This window comes from Gigantopelta aegis, chromosome 2 (assembly GCF_016097555.1).
Source record: "Gigantopelta aegis isolate Gae_Host chromosome 2, Gae_host_genome, whole genome shotgun sequence".
NCBI lineage: Eukaryota > Metazoa > Mollusca > Gastropoda > Neomphalida > Peltospiridae > Gigantopelta > Gigantopelta aegis.
In genome coordinates, this window is record NC_054700.1 from 37,078,484 (window position 1) to 37,093,591 (window position 15,108).

A 15,108-nucleotide genomic window follows, 5' to 3' on the forward strand; every position below is an offset into this window, starting at 1 on the left:
AACACTATTAGAGATGTTAACCTGTAATGCCTCTAAATAATAATTGTGTTCTTTAAAGAAACACCAAAAAACCAAGCTTTACACACAATAGGACTCATTGGAAGATTTTAAGCCATCCCATTGGCTGTTGGAATGTTTGGACCAGTGTACTACAATAAGGGGAAACTGCCATTTGTTTGAGGTCCAGCTAAATATACTACCATACGGGGAAACTGCCATTTGTTTGAGGTCCGGCTAAGTATACTACCATACGGGGAAACTGCCATTTATTTGAGGTCCGGCTAAGTATACTACCATACTGGGAAACTGCCATTTGTTTGAGGTCCAGCTAAGTATACTACCATACGGGGAAACTGCCATTTGTTTGAGGTCCGGCTAAGTATACTACCATACGGGGAAACTGCCATTTGTTTGAGGTCCGGCTAAGTATACTACCATACGGGGAAACTGCCATTTGTTTGAGGTCCGGCTAAGTATACTACCATACGGGGAAACTGCCATTTGTTTGAGGTCCGGCTAAGTATACTACCATACGGGGAAACTGCCATTTGTTTGAGGTCCGGCTAAGTATACTACCATACGGGGAAACTGCCATTTGTTTGAGGTCCGGCTAAGTATACTACCATACAGGGAAACTGCCATTTGTTTGAGGTCCGGCTAAGTATACTACCATACGGGGAAACTGCCATTTGTTTGAAGTCCGGCTAAGTATACTAGCACAAGGGGAAACTGCCATTTGTTTGAGGTCCAGCTAAGTATTCATAAAAATGTTCTACAATTTTCTGTCAACTGTTCTGTGAACTGTTTCAGATTCTTCCTCATGGGATGCACAAGCCTCAGTGTAAACACCTGCAGACGCGAGTGGAGTATGTTCTGAAAGCTCTGCGGCAAACTGAAACCAAAAATGAAGTGAGTATCCAGTATACTAATCTATTTAGTCAGAGTTTCTAGAATTAAAAAAAAAATTCACTTGCCATGGGCCAGTGGATTTACAAATTCACTGGCCATGATGAAAAATTCACTTGCCCAATTTTAACAGTTGATAAAATAAAAAATAAAGTAAATGAAAAGAATTAACTAGGCACAGACAATGTGTAGCAAATTAGTTCTGTCATTTATCAAAATTGTGAAAATTAAATGTCCCTTAAAAATGAAGTTAACCTTTAGACTACTGGATTAATTTTGTAAAAAAATCACGTTGAGTGGGTACAAGTTTATAATTTTTACTCACATATATTCACTTAAATGTTTTATAAATACATGAAATAAAGTTCATATATGAATCGGTAAGTATTATTTTCGTGTCTTTTTTTTTTAATTTTTATTATTTTAGATCGGCTAATGGTGATTAAAATTAGGCAAAAAATCGAAAAAGTTTTGTTTACTTACGGGCATTTGTGGCCAGCTGTCCAGTATTTATGTCCATTATTCCCGATAACAGTGGTTTTCTGACCAGAATTTTTTTTTAAACCCGAACTACGATTCATATTGAAATATTTGGTAATTTTCGTTGTTGGTAAAACGATCAAATATATTATCAAATTAGCTGTTACAATCAGCTATCGATCCCTGAAAATTACCGCGACGTGCCGCCATTGTTGTCAAGCGAAAATACTTGCCGAAAACCACTTTTTGAACTCAAAATTTCAAGGTATTTTCAATTGAAAAAATCAAAACAAAAACCACCATTTTGAAAAAAACCCATTTAATTATATTTCCGTTTCCGGTGAGTGTCGTGTGCAAAACGGCGGGAAATATGAATTGGGGAATGCACTGTATACAGTGTACAGTATATCGACTGACGTGACGTCGGGCGAGATATCTCGCCTGCAGTAGTCAGAAGGTTAGGACAACCAAGTTGAAGATTGTTAATAGCAGATGACAGATAATTTTTCTTACCAATTTTGTTTTCATCTTTGTAGCCTAAGCCTAGGAAAGAAAGGAAGGAGAGAAAATCCAAGCCAAAAGAAAGTGCTAAGTTTAAATCGAAAGCGGAGATTGAGGAAGACGACTCTAGTTCGGACGATGAACATTCTAAGAATGACAATAAGAACAGTGTCGTGGACGGTGGTAAAAGACATTCGAAAGATTCGGACAACGATGTAAGAAAGAATGACCATGATCATAACGACAGTGGTGAGAGTGATCCGCACAGAGCGAGAGATGAGAAAAAACGGGACAAGAAACAAGACAAGAAGAAAGACAAGAAGAACAAAGACCAAGCTGGTCCTATGCACTTCACCGCCTCGTCCGAACCCATCTCCATCTCCCAGGAGAGCGAAGACGCAGAGCTCACGCCAGAAATATTTGCTCAGGTAAGTTCCTCTGCAGTTCCAGTTTTTGCAAGAGGTGGCGAGGAGTATGGATTCAGGGCAGATAATTTGAGTGTACGAGTGTTTTTTGAATAGTTTGAATGAAGTACCTTATGTTTATCAATGAGTGTGTTTCTAAAATAAAAATAGTCACAAATTGTATTTTAGTTTAAAGGATGATATGTATTATGTTAAATTTTAATATAACAATGATATGTGTTACTTTGTTAAGTTGATACGTTAAATTTTAGTGTAAAGATGATGGGTGTTATTTCGGTGTAAAGTTGATACGTTATATTGTTATTCACATGGTTCAATTTAACTGAGTTAATAATCATATGAAGCACACACGATATAACAAGTGTAATGAGGTAATTTTGGAAAGAAACGTAATAATATGACGTTGTTTGCCCAGTTCTAGCTCATACTGCATTTGAAATATTATGTCATTTCGTTGTTGTGGCTGAAACATTTCGAGTTGGGTCTTGTTATTTATAAAGAAAACAACAATAATAATATGGATAATAAAGAAATTATTACACTCGCATGTGAGTTGTACTGATTTTACGAAACTTGTGTCAGGATTCATGTATTGCCCTCACTCTCGCTTAGGCAATACAAAAATCCTGACTCGTTACAAACACAAGCTCGTTTAATAATTTCTGTTTTTAGTGTAAAGACGAGATGTGTTATTTCTGTGTAAAGATGATATGTTCTATTTTAGTTAAAGATGGAGAGGTGTTATGTATGAAGATTATACCTTACATTTTAGTGTATACCTTACATTTTAGTGTATACCTTACATTTTAGTGTATACCTTACATTTTAGTGTAAAGACGAAATGTATAAAGTGTTTGTGTAAAGATAAAAGGTGTTATTTTTGTGTACGGATGATACGTTATATTTGAGTGTAACGATGAGATGTGTTATCTTTGTAACGATGACATGTTCTACTTCAGTGTAAAGACGAGATGCGCCCGGTGAAGCGAGCATTGAATCAGCTGGATCACCCAGAGGACGGCCTCACGGAGAAGGAACAGATCATGCACATGCGGCGCTGTCTGCTCAAGGTTGGTGATCACATCCACGAATACCTCGGCAAGATGACCGATCCAGATCTCATTAAGAAGTGGAGGAAGTAAGAACCGATTTTTACACAAAACAATATAATATGTTAACATTGGGTGGAAACTGTTTATATTGTAGTGTGTGCATTATGTGTAGTTTATTACTTAAAATAATTTGGCTATCATTTGAACAAGTTTTTTTCTTTTATCAACAAGAAATGAAGAATTGTTTTATTAAAGAAACCCGAAAAAAAGAGAGAAAAAATTGTGTGAGGGAAAACCCCCAAATCAAAAGAAATGTTATATTTTAGTATCTTTCATAGGTTCTGTTGCCAATTAAAAAATGAACAAAAACTAACTTTGAAGAATGACTATATTTTCTATAGAAGAAGTTTTTGCTTTATTTTAACTCGTAGTACTTAAATGTGCATTATGATGTCAATTGAGGTTTTGTCATTAAACACTATATTATTTAAAGTTAGGTTTTAAATAATTCTATTTTGTCTTTGCTATGGTGATTAATTTGCAGCACGGCAAACAGGTGTTGTTTTTTCACTGGTAACCTGTTTAATTTCAGTTTCTTGTGGATGTTTGTGGCACGGTTTACTGAACTGGACCACATCAAACTGCACAAACTGTACAAACACGCTGTCAAAAAAAGAGGTGATGTGGAAGAACGATCTCAGGTATAGCATTTCAAAATCAAAATTAGAAATTTATTAACTTCAAAATTACTTTCCAGTAGGTTGACGAAATTGGTTGTTGGAAATTGTCTTTCTTCATGGTCATGAAACCACTAAAATTGAAAGGTGGAAATTTATATATATATATATATATATATATATATATAAATACGAAAATAATTACTCAATAAGTATGTAGTAAATGTTTGTTTAAAATAATATTATTTCACTTTTTAATACAGCTTACGTTAAATCAAGGCTCCCCAACTGTAACATGGTCAGAATTAGCTGGGGAAAAGTTAATAAAAGGGGGTGGGGGTGGGTGGCCTCAACACTTAGAGACGTAAAAGTTTTTTTTATTTATTCAAAATTCTAAATTTTTAATTTGTCTGTACAGTGTTTGCAGGTATTGTGCTGTTTGTCCAAAAGTTTCCATATTCTCCATCCAAAACTTGCAAGATGGTTTCGGCTGATACTTTACATTGATTCTGAATGATTGCCACCATTGTGATGGTTATGAAACCCTAGCCCTAGGAAAATCTAAATACCAGGGGCCTAATTCACAAAGGTATTGTGAAACCCTAACCCTAGGAAAATCCCAATACCAGGGGCCTAATTCACAAAGGTATTGTGAAACCTTAACCCTAGGGAAATCTCAATACCAGGGGCCTAATTCACAAAGGTATTGTGAAACCCTAACCCTAGGGAAATCTCAATACCAGGGGCCTAATTCACAAAGGTATTGTGAAACCCTAACCCTAGGGAAATCTCAATACCAGGGGCCTAATTCACAAAGGTATTGTGAAACCCCAATCTAATTAAAATTAGCTCCACTATTACATGTGGATCCAACACCAGCCAGTTGGAGCTCATGTCCACCAATCAAAACCTTACTTGCAGAATCCTGCCAGTGATTTAAAACTAACAACACTACGTAGTCCCCAATGTCCTGTAACATTTCGTCTGTAAATAATAATTTAAATATTGACCAATCACACTTCGCCTTTTATAACGTTATTTGGGAACATATAAATTCTAAAAATATTGGGCGAATCTATTTTAGTGGCCACAGTACAGCGAACCATACCAATACGTACGGGGTGGGTTATCAGTCTTCAGTTTTACATTACAAATTATTTATTTTATAAAATAAAACGTGTTTTAAGGCATTCGTAATTCACACGAAACATGTCGTATACCCTCAGGATAATTGGGAATGTTTTCAAATTATTTTTAAATCACTGGCAGGATTCTGCAAGTAAGGTTTTGATTGGTGAACATGAGCTCCAACTGGCTGGTGTTAGATCCACATGTAATAGTGGAGCTAATTTTAATTAGATTGGTGAAACCCTAACCCTAGGGAAATCTCAATATCAGGGGCCTAATTCACAAAGGTATTGTGAAACCCTAACCCTAGGGAAATCCCAATACCAGGGGCCTAATTCACAAAGCTCTCTTAGCTAGACAACAAAGCATTCTCTTTGCAAGTCTTTTAGCATTGCACTGCGAGATCGCAAAGTTGCGAGAGTTTAGTGAATTGGGCCCCAGATCGTTAATTAAAAACATTTCCAGATTTGTGTTTGTAACACACTCATTACTGAGTTTAAAACTAGTACTTCATAGCATTTGCAGATTTGAAAAATTATTATGAGTAGCATTTTGTTTTCACAGTAGGTTATTCCTCAGTGTTTACTTTCTCTCTCCCAGGGCCATACAGAACATTCTCGTGATTCGCAGGTGTCAAAACGTTCGCACGGTAAATCTGAACGATTGCACAAAGATCAACCTCCTTCCAAGAAACACCAGTCTGACCACGACAAGGACCACAACCGCTCAAGAGATGGGTACGTTTCTTGTACTAAATAAAATATGTGTCTGTTTACTGTTTGGCTGATGTACGATCGATCCCTGTTGGTGGACCCATTAGGATATTTCTCATTCTAACCAGAACTGTACGTAAGATGATGCATATAATACCTTGTTACTAATAGCAAAAAAAGTAGCGTAGTTCTTAGTCATGTAACCATAGACAAAAATGTGTTAAGTGCACACTTGTAATGTGTGCTGAAGTGTCTAACCAATATTCGTATCCTTTTCTTGTAGTTTTACAACTAGTGTATTACAACTGGTATGTCAAAGACAATGGTATGTGCTATCCTGTTTGTAAGACCATGCATTTAAAAGATCCGTTGATGGAAAAATGTAGCGTGTTTCTTGTAAAACTATGTCGAATACCAAATGTTTGACATCCAATGGTTTGATGAATAGATTAATATGCTCTAGTGGTGGTGTTAAACAAAACGGACTATAAATATACTTGTAACAACACCTCTGTGGCTAATGCCTAAAGTGGTGGTCTCATTATGCGATTAGTCGCACCGACTTGTTGCATACCATCAAATCGTATTGTGAGAATGCCTACATCGGAGCGACATAAGTCTTACATGACCAGTCATGTCGGAGTCATACCGATAGAACATGTCCTATTTCACACGACACATTTTATAATGAGAATGCTGCTTAACCAATGTCCTATGACTGATGTAGCAGAGATGTGATATTTGCTGTCCTGTCTGTAGGAAAAGGCATATTAAAAGATCCAATGTTTCAAATGCTTGACATTTCTATAACCGATAATTAATCAATGTGATGTAGTGGTATTGTTAAACTCAAGCCAGTGCACCACGACTGGTATATCAAAGGCCGTGGTATGTACTACCCTGTCTGGGATGGTGCATATAAAAGATCCCTTGCTGCTAATCGAAAAAGAGTAGCCCATGAAGTGGCGACAGAGGGTTTCCTCTCTCAATATGTGTGGTCCTTAACCATATGTCTGATGCCATATAATCGTAAATAAAATGTGTTGAGTGCATCGTTAAATAAAACGTTCTTTCTTTCTTTGGTATTGTTAAAACAGACATTAAAAGTGGCTAATAGTGATGTTTTTCTTATTTCTCCTTCCTACAGCTCAGCCTCTAATGGTCCCAAACATCACTCGAGTTCTCACCCTTCAGCTCATTCCTCGTTACACCGGACACCGGTTGGGGCTGTGAAAGAAGCGGCCAAGATGGATTCCTGTTCCAGTCCCGGTGACATGTGGACACACGTCAGTCCACTGGCTAGAGCAGAGGAACCGCAGAGAGACCGGTAGGCTGCACAGAGATACCAATTTGTTATACAGAGATCTGTTTCTGAACTTAAAGTTTATATTGATTCTCGAAGTAAAAATATCTGTTGTATTGTGGGCTATCACAGTGGTCCTTGTAGCCCAATACCTCTGGCTGAAGCACTCTGTTTCTTTTACGGTTATCTCACTCTAGGTCCAAGTAAGTTTCAACTCTACATATCAACCAATCCAGCATGGTGTCTCTTACAGAAATGTAGCTCTTGCTGGTGTAACCCTGATGTTTCAAATGAAATCTCCATATTTTCCCCATATTTGTAATTTTAAAGTTGTGGTAAAAAAATTCCTGTACTTAATCTTTATGAAAAGGTCATAATGTCACAATTAATGTTTTAAAACTCGGTAAAGTGTACCAAATGTAATCTGTTCTTAAATGCATGTTCTGTTGGATTTCTTTTGCAGACATTATAACCAAGGCAGCTCCAAGCCGTTCAAGCGGTATTCAAACGACTCCAGACACGGCAATTCTTCACAACACAAATCACATACAGACTCCTATCACAGGTAAACAAATCATATACAGACATCTATGACAGGTAAACAAATCACGTACCTACTCCTATCACAGGTAAATGAATCGCATACAAACTCCTATCACAGGTAAACGAATCGCATACAGACTCTTATCACAGGTAAATGAATCGCATACACTCCTATCACGGGTAAACGAATTGCCTAAAACCTCTTTATCAAGGTAAACGAATTGCATACAGACTCTTATCACAGGTAAACCCGACGTTAAACAATAGTTCTTTAACTTTCATTTTCCAAATTATTGTTGGCTGACTAATTGATAATAAAACATTACATTATATGAATTTTACTCACTGAATTGAAATTTTTTTGTAAAAATTTTAAATGTTGCACAATTTCATAACTGGTAACCCCTCATAATAGTGATGATTCCATATGATGTATATATTGTGTCGTTTGTTCTCTGCAGGTTTAATAATGACCGGCATGCGGGCGGCCAGCCCTATGCTGGGAGTGGATCGTATGGGCGTGGCGGTGATGAACGGCATTCCAGCTACTACTCTGACTCTCACCGCAGCAGTCACAACTACCCCGAGTACGGCCACCACTACAGGGATGAGAGTCGTGACAGCCGCGACAACCGCTACTCCAGTGGTGGGCGGCCTGGGGACGACTTTCCTAGGTAAGTTTTGACAAGAAATGTTTTATTTAACGACGCACTCAACACATTTTATTTACGGTTATATGGCATCGGAAGTGTTAACAGTTTCTTTAGGTATATTCCTAGACAGGGAACCTTTTGTTTTAAAAAATTTGATTGGCGACAGTTGGTATTCAATTGAAAATTGAGTAGCAACTAATATTAAACTTTTTAGAACTGTGTAGCAATCTCTGAAATTTGTGTAGCAAATTGCAATGCGATACTGAACAAAATGTTCCCTGTTCTGTATATTAGCATTAGTTTCGTATAACTCTAATCCTGTTAATTGTTAGATTGTAGAGAAGTTTAGGAAGAGTGAAAACATCAGTAGTGAAGCCAAAAGGTTAAGTGGTACAATCAAAGCAGCAGAAGTTGTTTTTATGTACTTCTCATTAAAATGCATATTTTGCTGAAATTCCAGAAAAAAGCCTGCAGAATAATGTCACAGGAATTTAAAAAATTTCATCTGGTTTCAGCTTTTTGCTATCAATAATTATCACAATGCTTACTGTATTTGCCAGAGACAAGTAATTTTGGGTGTAGAACAAGTAAATAGTTTTTTGTTTTTTTTTCTCCTCCAGAAAACGAAAATCCGAGGACAGTATGGCACGTCCATCAGGATCGCACAAAGACCCTCGCCTGCAGCATTCTCGCCAGTCTTCCTTCTCCAGAGACCATGAGCCAGACAACCCGCCCCATGTATGAAGGTTGTGTGCTAGAACTTAATGCTTGACATGAGACAAGTTCATTCAGGTTGCACCATGGTCCAAGTCACCTGGAAACCTTGATGGCAGTTGTCGAGCACTTTTGTCTCGTGGGGCTCTAGGTCCATGGAAACCGTGACAACAGTCGAATGCTTCTGTGTCGTGGTCCAGGTCCATGGAAACCAATAGGGAAGTTGAGGAGCTCTTGGTTTGCTCGTGTTGTTAGTGACAAGCTGAGGCTGGTGTTCAAGTCATAATACAAATTTCCACAGCGTGAGATCTTTGGAGACGTATTCTAGAAAATCCATTCCTACTGTGATTAACAGGCCACTGTCTCTGTGGCGTGTCGCACACGTCGCTTAGAAAGGCTGTTTCATGAAGTTGTACCAAGAATGTGTGTAGGCTGCGTTACGAAGTTTACCAGGAACATGTGTAGGCTGCATTACAAATTTGCACCAGGAATGTATGTGCCGGTGTGTCTCGCGAGTGAAGAAAGATTAAGAACAGATAACTACTGTGTGGTTTTTGGTGCAGATGCTCTGACTAAATGGACAAACCTTGCTGGTTTGCACAAGAGAACGTCTTTAACAGGAAAAGACCTGACAATATCCACACGGAGCCCCATTAATGATTCATCATGAAATCATTCACATGTCTTTCAGGGATCGCCATTTCACATATCTGTGGGTGAAAGCAGATTTATGCAATACATTTACCAGGCCAGTTGACTGGTTTCGAAAATTTAATGCAGTTTAGAATGATTTTTTCTGAATTTTTCTTCTTTTTAAAAAATTGCACAGGTTTGCGAACATTTTTGAAATTTAAAGTGAAAATTGTTAGTGATGAATTTATTTTGAGTTTTATTCTTCGCAAGTTGATAAACTTGTACTTGATGTGTTGAATGTCTTGAAGTTGGGCTTTTAAAAAGTTACGGTTTTTATTGCAAAACTTGTTAATAATGACAAAATTTTCACTTATAATGTATTGCGCTCAAGTTTGAGCACTTTACAAGTCAAGGGTTTTCTTCCACAAGTAGGTCTTATGTTTAAAACATTTAAAACAGAAATATATTCTAATGTGTTGTAATGTTAACTGAAAAAAGGACTGTTTTGTTGGAAGTAAAAAAAAAAAAGTAATTGCTTAGATGTACTGCTTTGTAATTTGTTGGTTGTGGTAGTCTGTATTATGCCCATGCTTGCCAGCACTGTTTAGAATAATTTCCTCAATGAACCCTTGACTTGTGGAAATGCAGCAGAGAATAAACATGTTTGTGGGTAGGCATATTTTTTAGCCTTCAGAACATAAAATAACTTCCCATCGAAAAGTGTAATTTAATGAAATTCTCTTATTCAGAAGTTGATTTGATCTAACCCTATGAATAATAAGAGAAACACTTGTATTAATGTGGTTTCATGAACTAGTCATCATCTACTTAATCTTGTGTGATTTCTCGTTTCTGTGTTCCAAGTGTGAATGTGTGAGAGTCCTAACATGAGTGAGAGTTGTCATTCAGTAAAGGGACGGACCGTAGTTTTTAAACACTAAGGCATATTTTTCACTATTAGAGCCATTTATGATCACTGAAATCAAACATTACTTATTTTTTATTGTTTAGATTATCCATTTCCATACAACTGAAGTATTTCTGGTCATTCTGATGTTTCTAATATCACAAATGCATTTTTCTTATTTTTAAAAACACAGATGCATCTGAGAAGTAACTGTTGTGGAGTAACATTTTCGTCTATTTTTAGGGTATTTCAATGTCCTGGGCTGTTGTTTCACTGTGTTGTATCCAAATTTGTTACAGATTTGTAAATTAACCAAAGTTAGTGTTCATTTTTACAAATAGAAACTAACCTTAGTATTTAAAAACTAGTGTTTGTCCCTTAAGTGGGATGAGGAAGTCTGCAAGCAGATTTTCAAATGGGACAAGATGATCTTTATGTAATGATCGTATAATTTTCTACAAAACTAGAACTTTGACAAACTTTGTGGACTATTTAGAGTTGTCACAACTAATGGTGTTTTCATTTTGGTCTCTGTTGAACAGACTGCACTTCACTAGTTGTGATAACATTTTACATTTCTATACTGCTAAAGATTTAATTGAAATCTTATTATATATTAAAATGAAACTGTTGGCTATTGTTAATTTCCATTTGTCACCCTGACCTGTAGTATGATGATAGAGGCTTTGTTTTCAACTTTTTAAAATCTGTTAAATATTCATTGAACTAAAATCTTAAAAAGTACTCTTTTTAAAAAACAACAACAAAGAATGGAGAATTATATCAATAGAGTATTGATGTATAATATTGGTTTGTGATAAAATTGAGGGCAGTTAGTATTTTATAACTCTGAAGCTAGTTGATAACATTGTATTACTAGGATTAAAAATGAGGCAGTTAAAGCTATAACCAAACACTGTGGACTAGAAATGTCAAAATAAAACGGAGCACACTGCAAAAATTAACTTATCTGTTAAGTAGCATGCTCTACCTGGGTACATTTAGCTTTCATCTTGTTGTTTTTCTTTCTGGGCCAGGATCTATGATCTTATGAATTCAAACTCCTTTATACTTTTAGATTTAATGGTGTAAAGCAGAAATTGAAGTGTGGTTATAATTGTAATTGAACATGTTCAGTGGGCGCGTGATCAATAAAATTGAGACACTGGGATTTATTATTAAAAAAAAGAATATTTTATTTCTTATTATATGATCAGTTGTGGATATCACATTTTAGTCGGTGGTACTGTTTGTTAATATATTGGTCAGCTGATTATCCTTACATCTGAAGTTATGCAGGCTAGCTTTATTTTTCTACATTTTGTGGTGATATTAGCACAAATTGTTCATGTTTAATGAATTTAATTTTTTTTAACAAAACGTTGAAAAATGGTAAAATGTAATAATAGTTGTGTCGGATGGTATTTTTCGTTGATGTCCCATTTATTTATTGTTTATTTATTTTTGGCTATTGGTCTTCTACATTGTGCCAAAGATGTGTGGCCAACCTGTTAATCTTTTCCAAAATCTTTGTTTAGGTGAACAGTTAGTTTATATAGTCATAATTAAGCTTTGTGGTATGTGCTGGCCTGCCTATGAGACTGTATAGTATCCCCTATGTAATGACCTGTTTATAAGAGGCATTCAGTTGCTAGTCAAACTGTTCTGGGCTTTCAAATATCCAGAGAGAAATCAACAAAATGACTGGTAAAAACAGAACAGTCCCACGCAATTGTTATTTTATATTGGCTAAAACATTTTGTAGTTCGCTAACAATAATTAGGTAATTTAGCTTGTTTTTAATCATTAACTAAAAACTGAACTGAATTTAGCATTTAATTGCACCTTTGCCATCTTTTTGATTTGTTTTAAGACCTTTTTGTATTCCCACCCCTAATTTTTTTAAACCCTATATTTCCAGATTGTCATTTTAAGTAATTGTGCTATTAAGGTCTCTTTTTATTTAACTACAATAAAAGACAATATGAACATAAACATACTGCCAAAAATAGTATACAGTAAAAATTAAAAAGAAGAAAAGAAGTTATTCAGTGAATGGAAATTAAAATAATGGGTTAAAATAAAATAAAAATAAAAATCCCAGATGATACTGAAAAATAGTTTTGGTGCTTTTATCAACTTCCATTTAATAGTTTCTGGAATAGCAGTATTTATTTTATTTTTTTACCAAACTCTTTGTACAGAGATATATTTTACATTTGATCATGGCTTTGTTTGAACTTGTGTGACAAGACTTTCAACTCCATTTAGAAACAGAAATATTGGGCCAATTTACAAAGGCTGTTTTTGACATGCATGTGTGTATCTACATACATTAACAATGCTTAAATAACTGCGTTTAAGAAAAACAGACTGCATAAATTTGGTCCATTATGTTTTCAGTCATCATCATTCTTCATTTTTATCATTTTCCGTTTCATCTTTGTGTTAGCCTTCCATTTGTGTTTGAAACATTGAGATTGTTGCATTTCATAGCATTTTCACAAGGATAAGATCTGTTTTGTGCACTTCAGTTGGTTGATTACGAGGTATTTCAAGTGTTAAACATTTTCTACTGTAAAAGTGCTGCAATGTAGTCAGTTTGATCAGAAAATTTATATCCAAACACCTGTTTTAATCGGTCAAACAAAATATAGCAAAACTGAGGCTTGTTAAAAATTATATCCTTTGGTTTCTTTACAATTAACTTTTTACCTATTTAATAAAAAACTTCACTGTTAATTTGTGTTTGATGAGAGGGAGCTTAAACACTTCTTACCTGTTAAAATTTTAACACTGGTTCGTCACATTATTGCTCTTCTCTCCTCAAAGTGATTGCAGACGATTTTTTTTCCCCCACTGTATGCCTATATCCAGCTAGGATTAAGTTTCATTCCAGAACAGATCATTCCCTGTCAAAGTGCAATGCTATTTCAACTCCAACTTGCCGTTTTAAATGTATGTATCGGATCGATAAATAAAATACACATGTATTTATTTTTAGACATACTACTTGTGTTCATGAAAGCTATAGTTTCCTGTTGGGGTAACTGACCATGTATTCAGGTGCATGTGCAGGAAATAATGAAGGGTAGTCTAACTCCAAAACTTACAATATAGTTTCGGCTTACACTTTGCATTGGTCCTGAATGGGGATCGGCATTTTAGACCCAGGGCTGACCTCGTTACTCGATAATAATAACATTTTCTACTACTTCTTTTTTTTGTAACCCACTTTCATCTCAGAATAAGGGGGACTTGTTGAAAATATGGTTGGCTGTCAGCTATGAAGAAAAAAAAAAATCACCAACAAACTATTGAGATGTTGAAGTGCCTTGTTCAGTGTTTTACTAACTGGTTCTCTGGCACTGGCTATAACTCTTGACAGACTGTAGAAAGTCACAAACCACATTCGTTGAGTCCAGTGTGAAACTCTGTGAGCAAGGTTGAGCGGTGTATCGTGTTGTTTGTATATTGGAAGTTGTGATAAATCCGAGTCTGTTGTACAGCTGCCCACGATGGGGGCGTTATTATTTGTATAAAATGTACCTATGTAAATATGTGTAATAATGATGACACACTAAAACACTATGAATTTAAAAAAAATATTGTTTTGTGTTTTTCTTTATAATGTGATTATGTAGTCTGAAATACCAGCAGTATAAAATGTAGGAAACTACTCATGATCGAGGTTATTATTTTAGCTATAATCGTTACAACTAATGCACCACAACTGGTCAAAGGCTGTGGTATGTGCTTTCCTGTCTGGGCAAGTGCATATAAAAGATCCCTTGCTGCTAATGGAAAAATGTAGCAGATTTGCCAAATGTTTGACATCCAGTAGCCGATGATTAATTAATGTGTTCTAGTGGTGATGTTAAATAAAACAAACTTTATAGCTATAATATGAATTGTTTTAGGTAGACATGCAAGCTACTTGGAAATGTAGCTTTGAGAATAAGAAAGAAAGAAAAGTGTTTTATTTAACGACACCCTCAACACATTTTATTTACGGTTATATGGCGTCGGACATAAGGTTAAGGACCACACAGATTTTTTTAGAGGAAACCCGCTGTTGCCACATAGGCTACTCTTTTACGACGGGCAGCAAGGTATCTTTTATTTGCGCTTCCCACAGGCAGGATAGCACAAACCATGGCCTTTGTTGAACCAGTTATGGATCACTGGTCGGTGCAAGTGGTTTACACCTACCCATTGAGCCTTGCGGAGCACTCACTCGGGGTTTGGAGTCTGTATCTGGATTTTAAAAATCTCATGCCTCGACTGGGATCCGAACCCAGTACCTACCAGCCTGTAGACCGATGGTCTAACCACTAGCCACCGAGGATAAAATCGCAACAATACTATTTTTATATTGGCAATGAATTCCAGCTGAAACTTGCTAATTGTGTGTGGTTTGATCATCCGTGCTAACAATGTGGTTATTTCCCTTGGTCTACTGAAATAATTAGT

The 15,108-nt window shown here is 36.0% G+C and overlaps 1 protein-coding gene across 2 annotated transcripts in view; it reads left to right on the plus strand.

Annotated features, from left to right (window-relative positions):
- LOC121384933 (chromodomain-helicase-DNA-binding protein 1-like) overlaps window positions 1-13,903 on the plus strand; it is a 66,897-nt gene extending 52,994 nt beyond the window's left edge. For both annotated transcript variants that reach the window (XM_041515426.1, XM_041515433.1), the window contains exons 32-40: window positions 811-909; window positions 1,923-2,315; window positions 3,272-3,450; window positions 3,957-4,065; window positions 5,770-5,906; window positions 7,030-7,209; window positions 7,649-7,750; window positions 8,190-8,402; window positions 9,002-13,903. In XM_041515426.1, the coding sequence (XP_041371360.1) occupies window positions 811-909; window positions 1,923-2,315; window positions 3,272-3,450; window positions 3,957-4,065; window positions 5,770-5,906; window positions 7,030-7,209; window positions 7,649-7,750; window positions 8,190-8,402; window positions 9,002-9,125 (1,536 nt within the window). In that variant the 3' untranslated portion in view covers window positions 9,126-13,903. The remainder of the gene's footprint in view (window positions 1-810; window positions 910-1,922; window positions 2,316-3,271; window positions 3,451-3,956; window positions 4,066-5,769; window positions 5,907-7,029; window positions 7,210-7,648; window positions 7,751-8,189; window positions 8,403-9,001) is intronic.
- The last annotated feature ends 1,205 nt before the right edge of the window (window positions 13,904-15,108 follow it).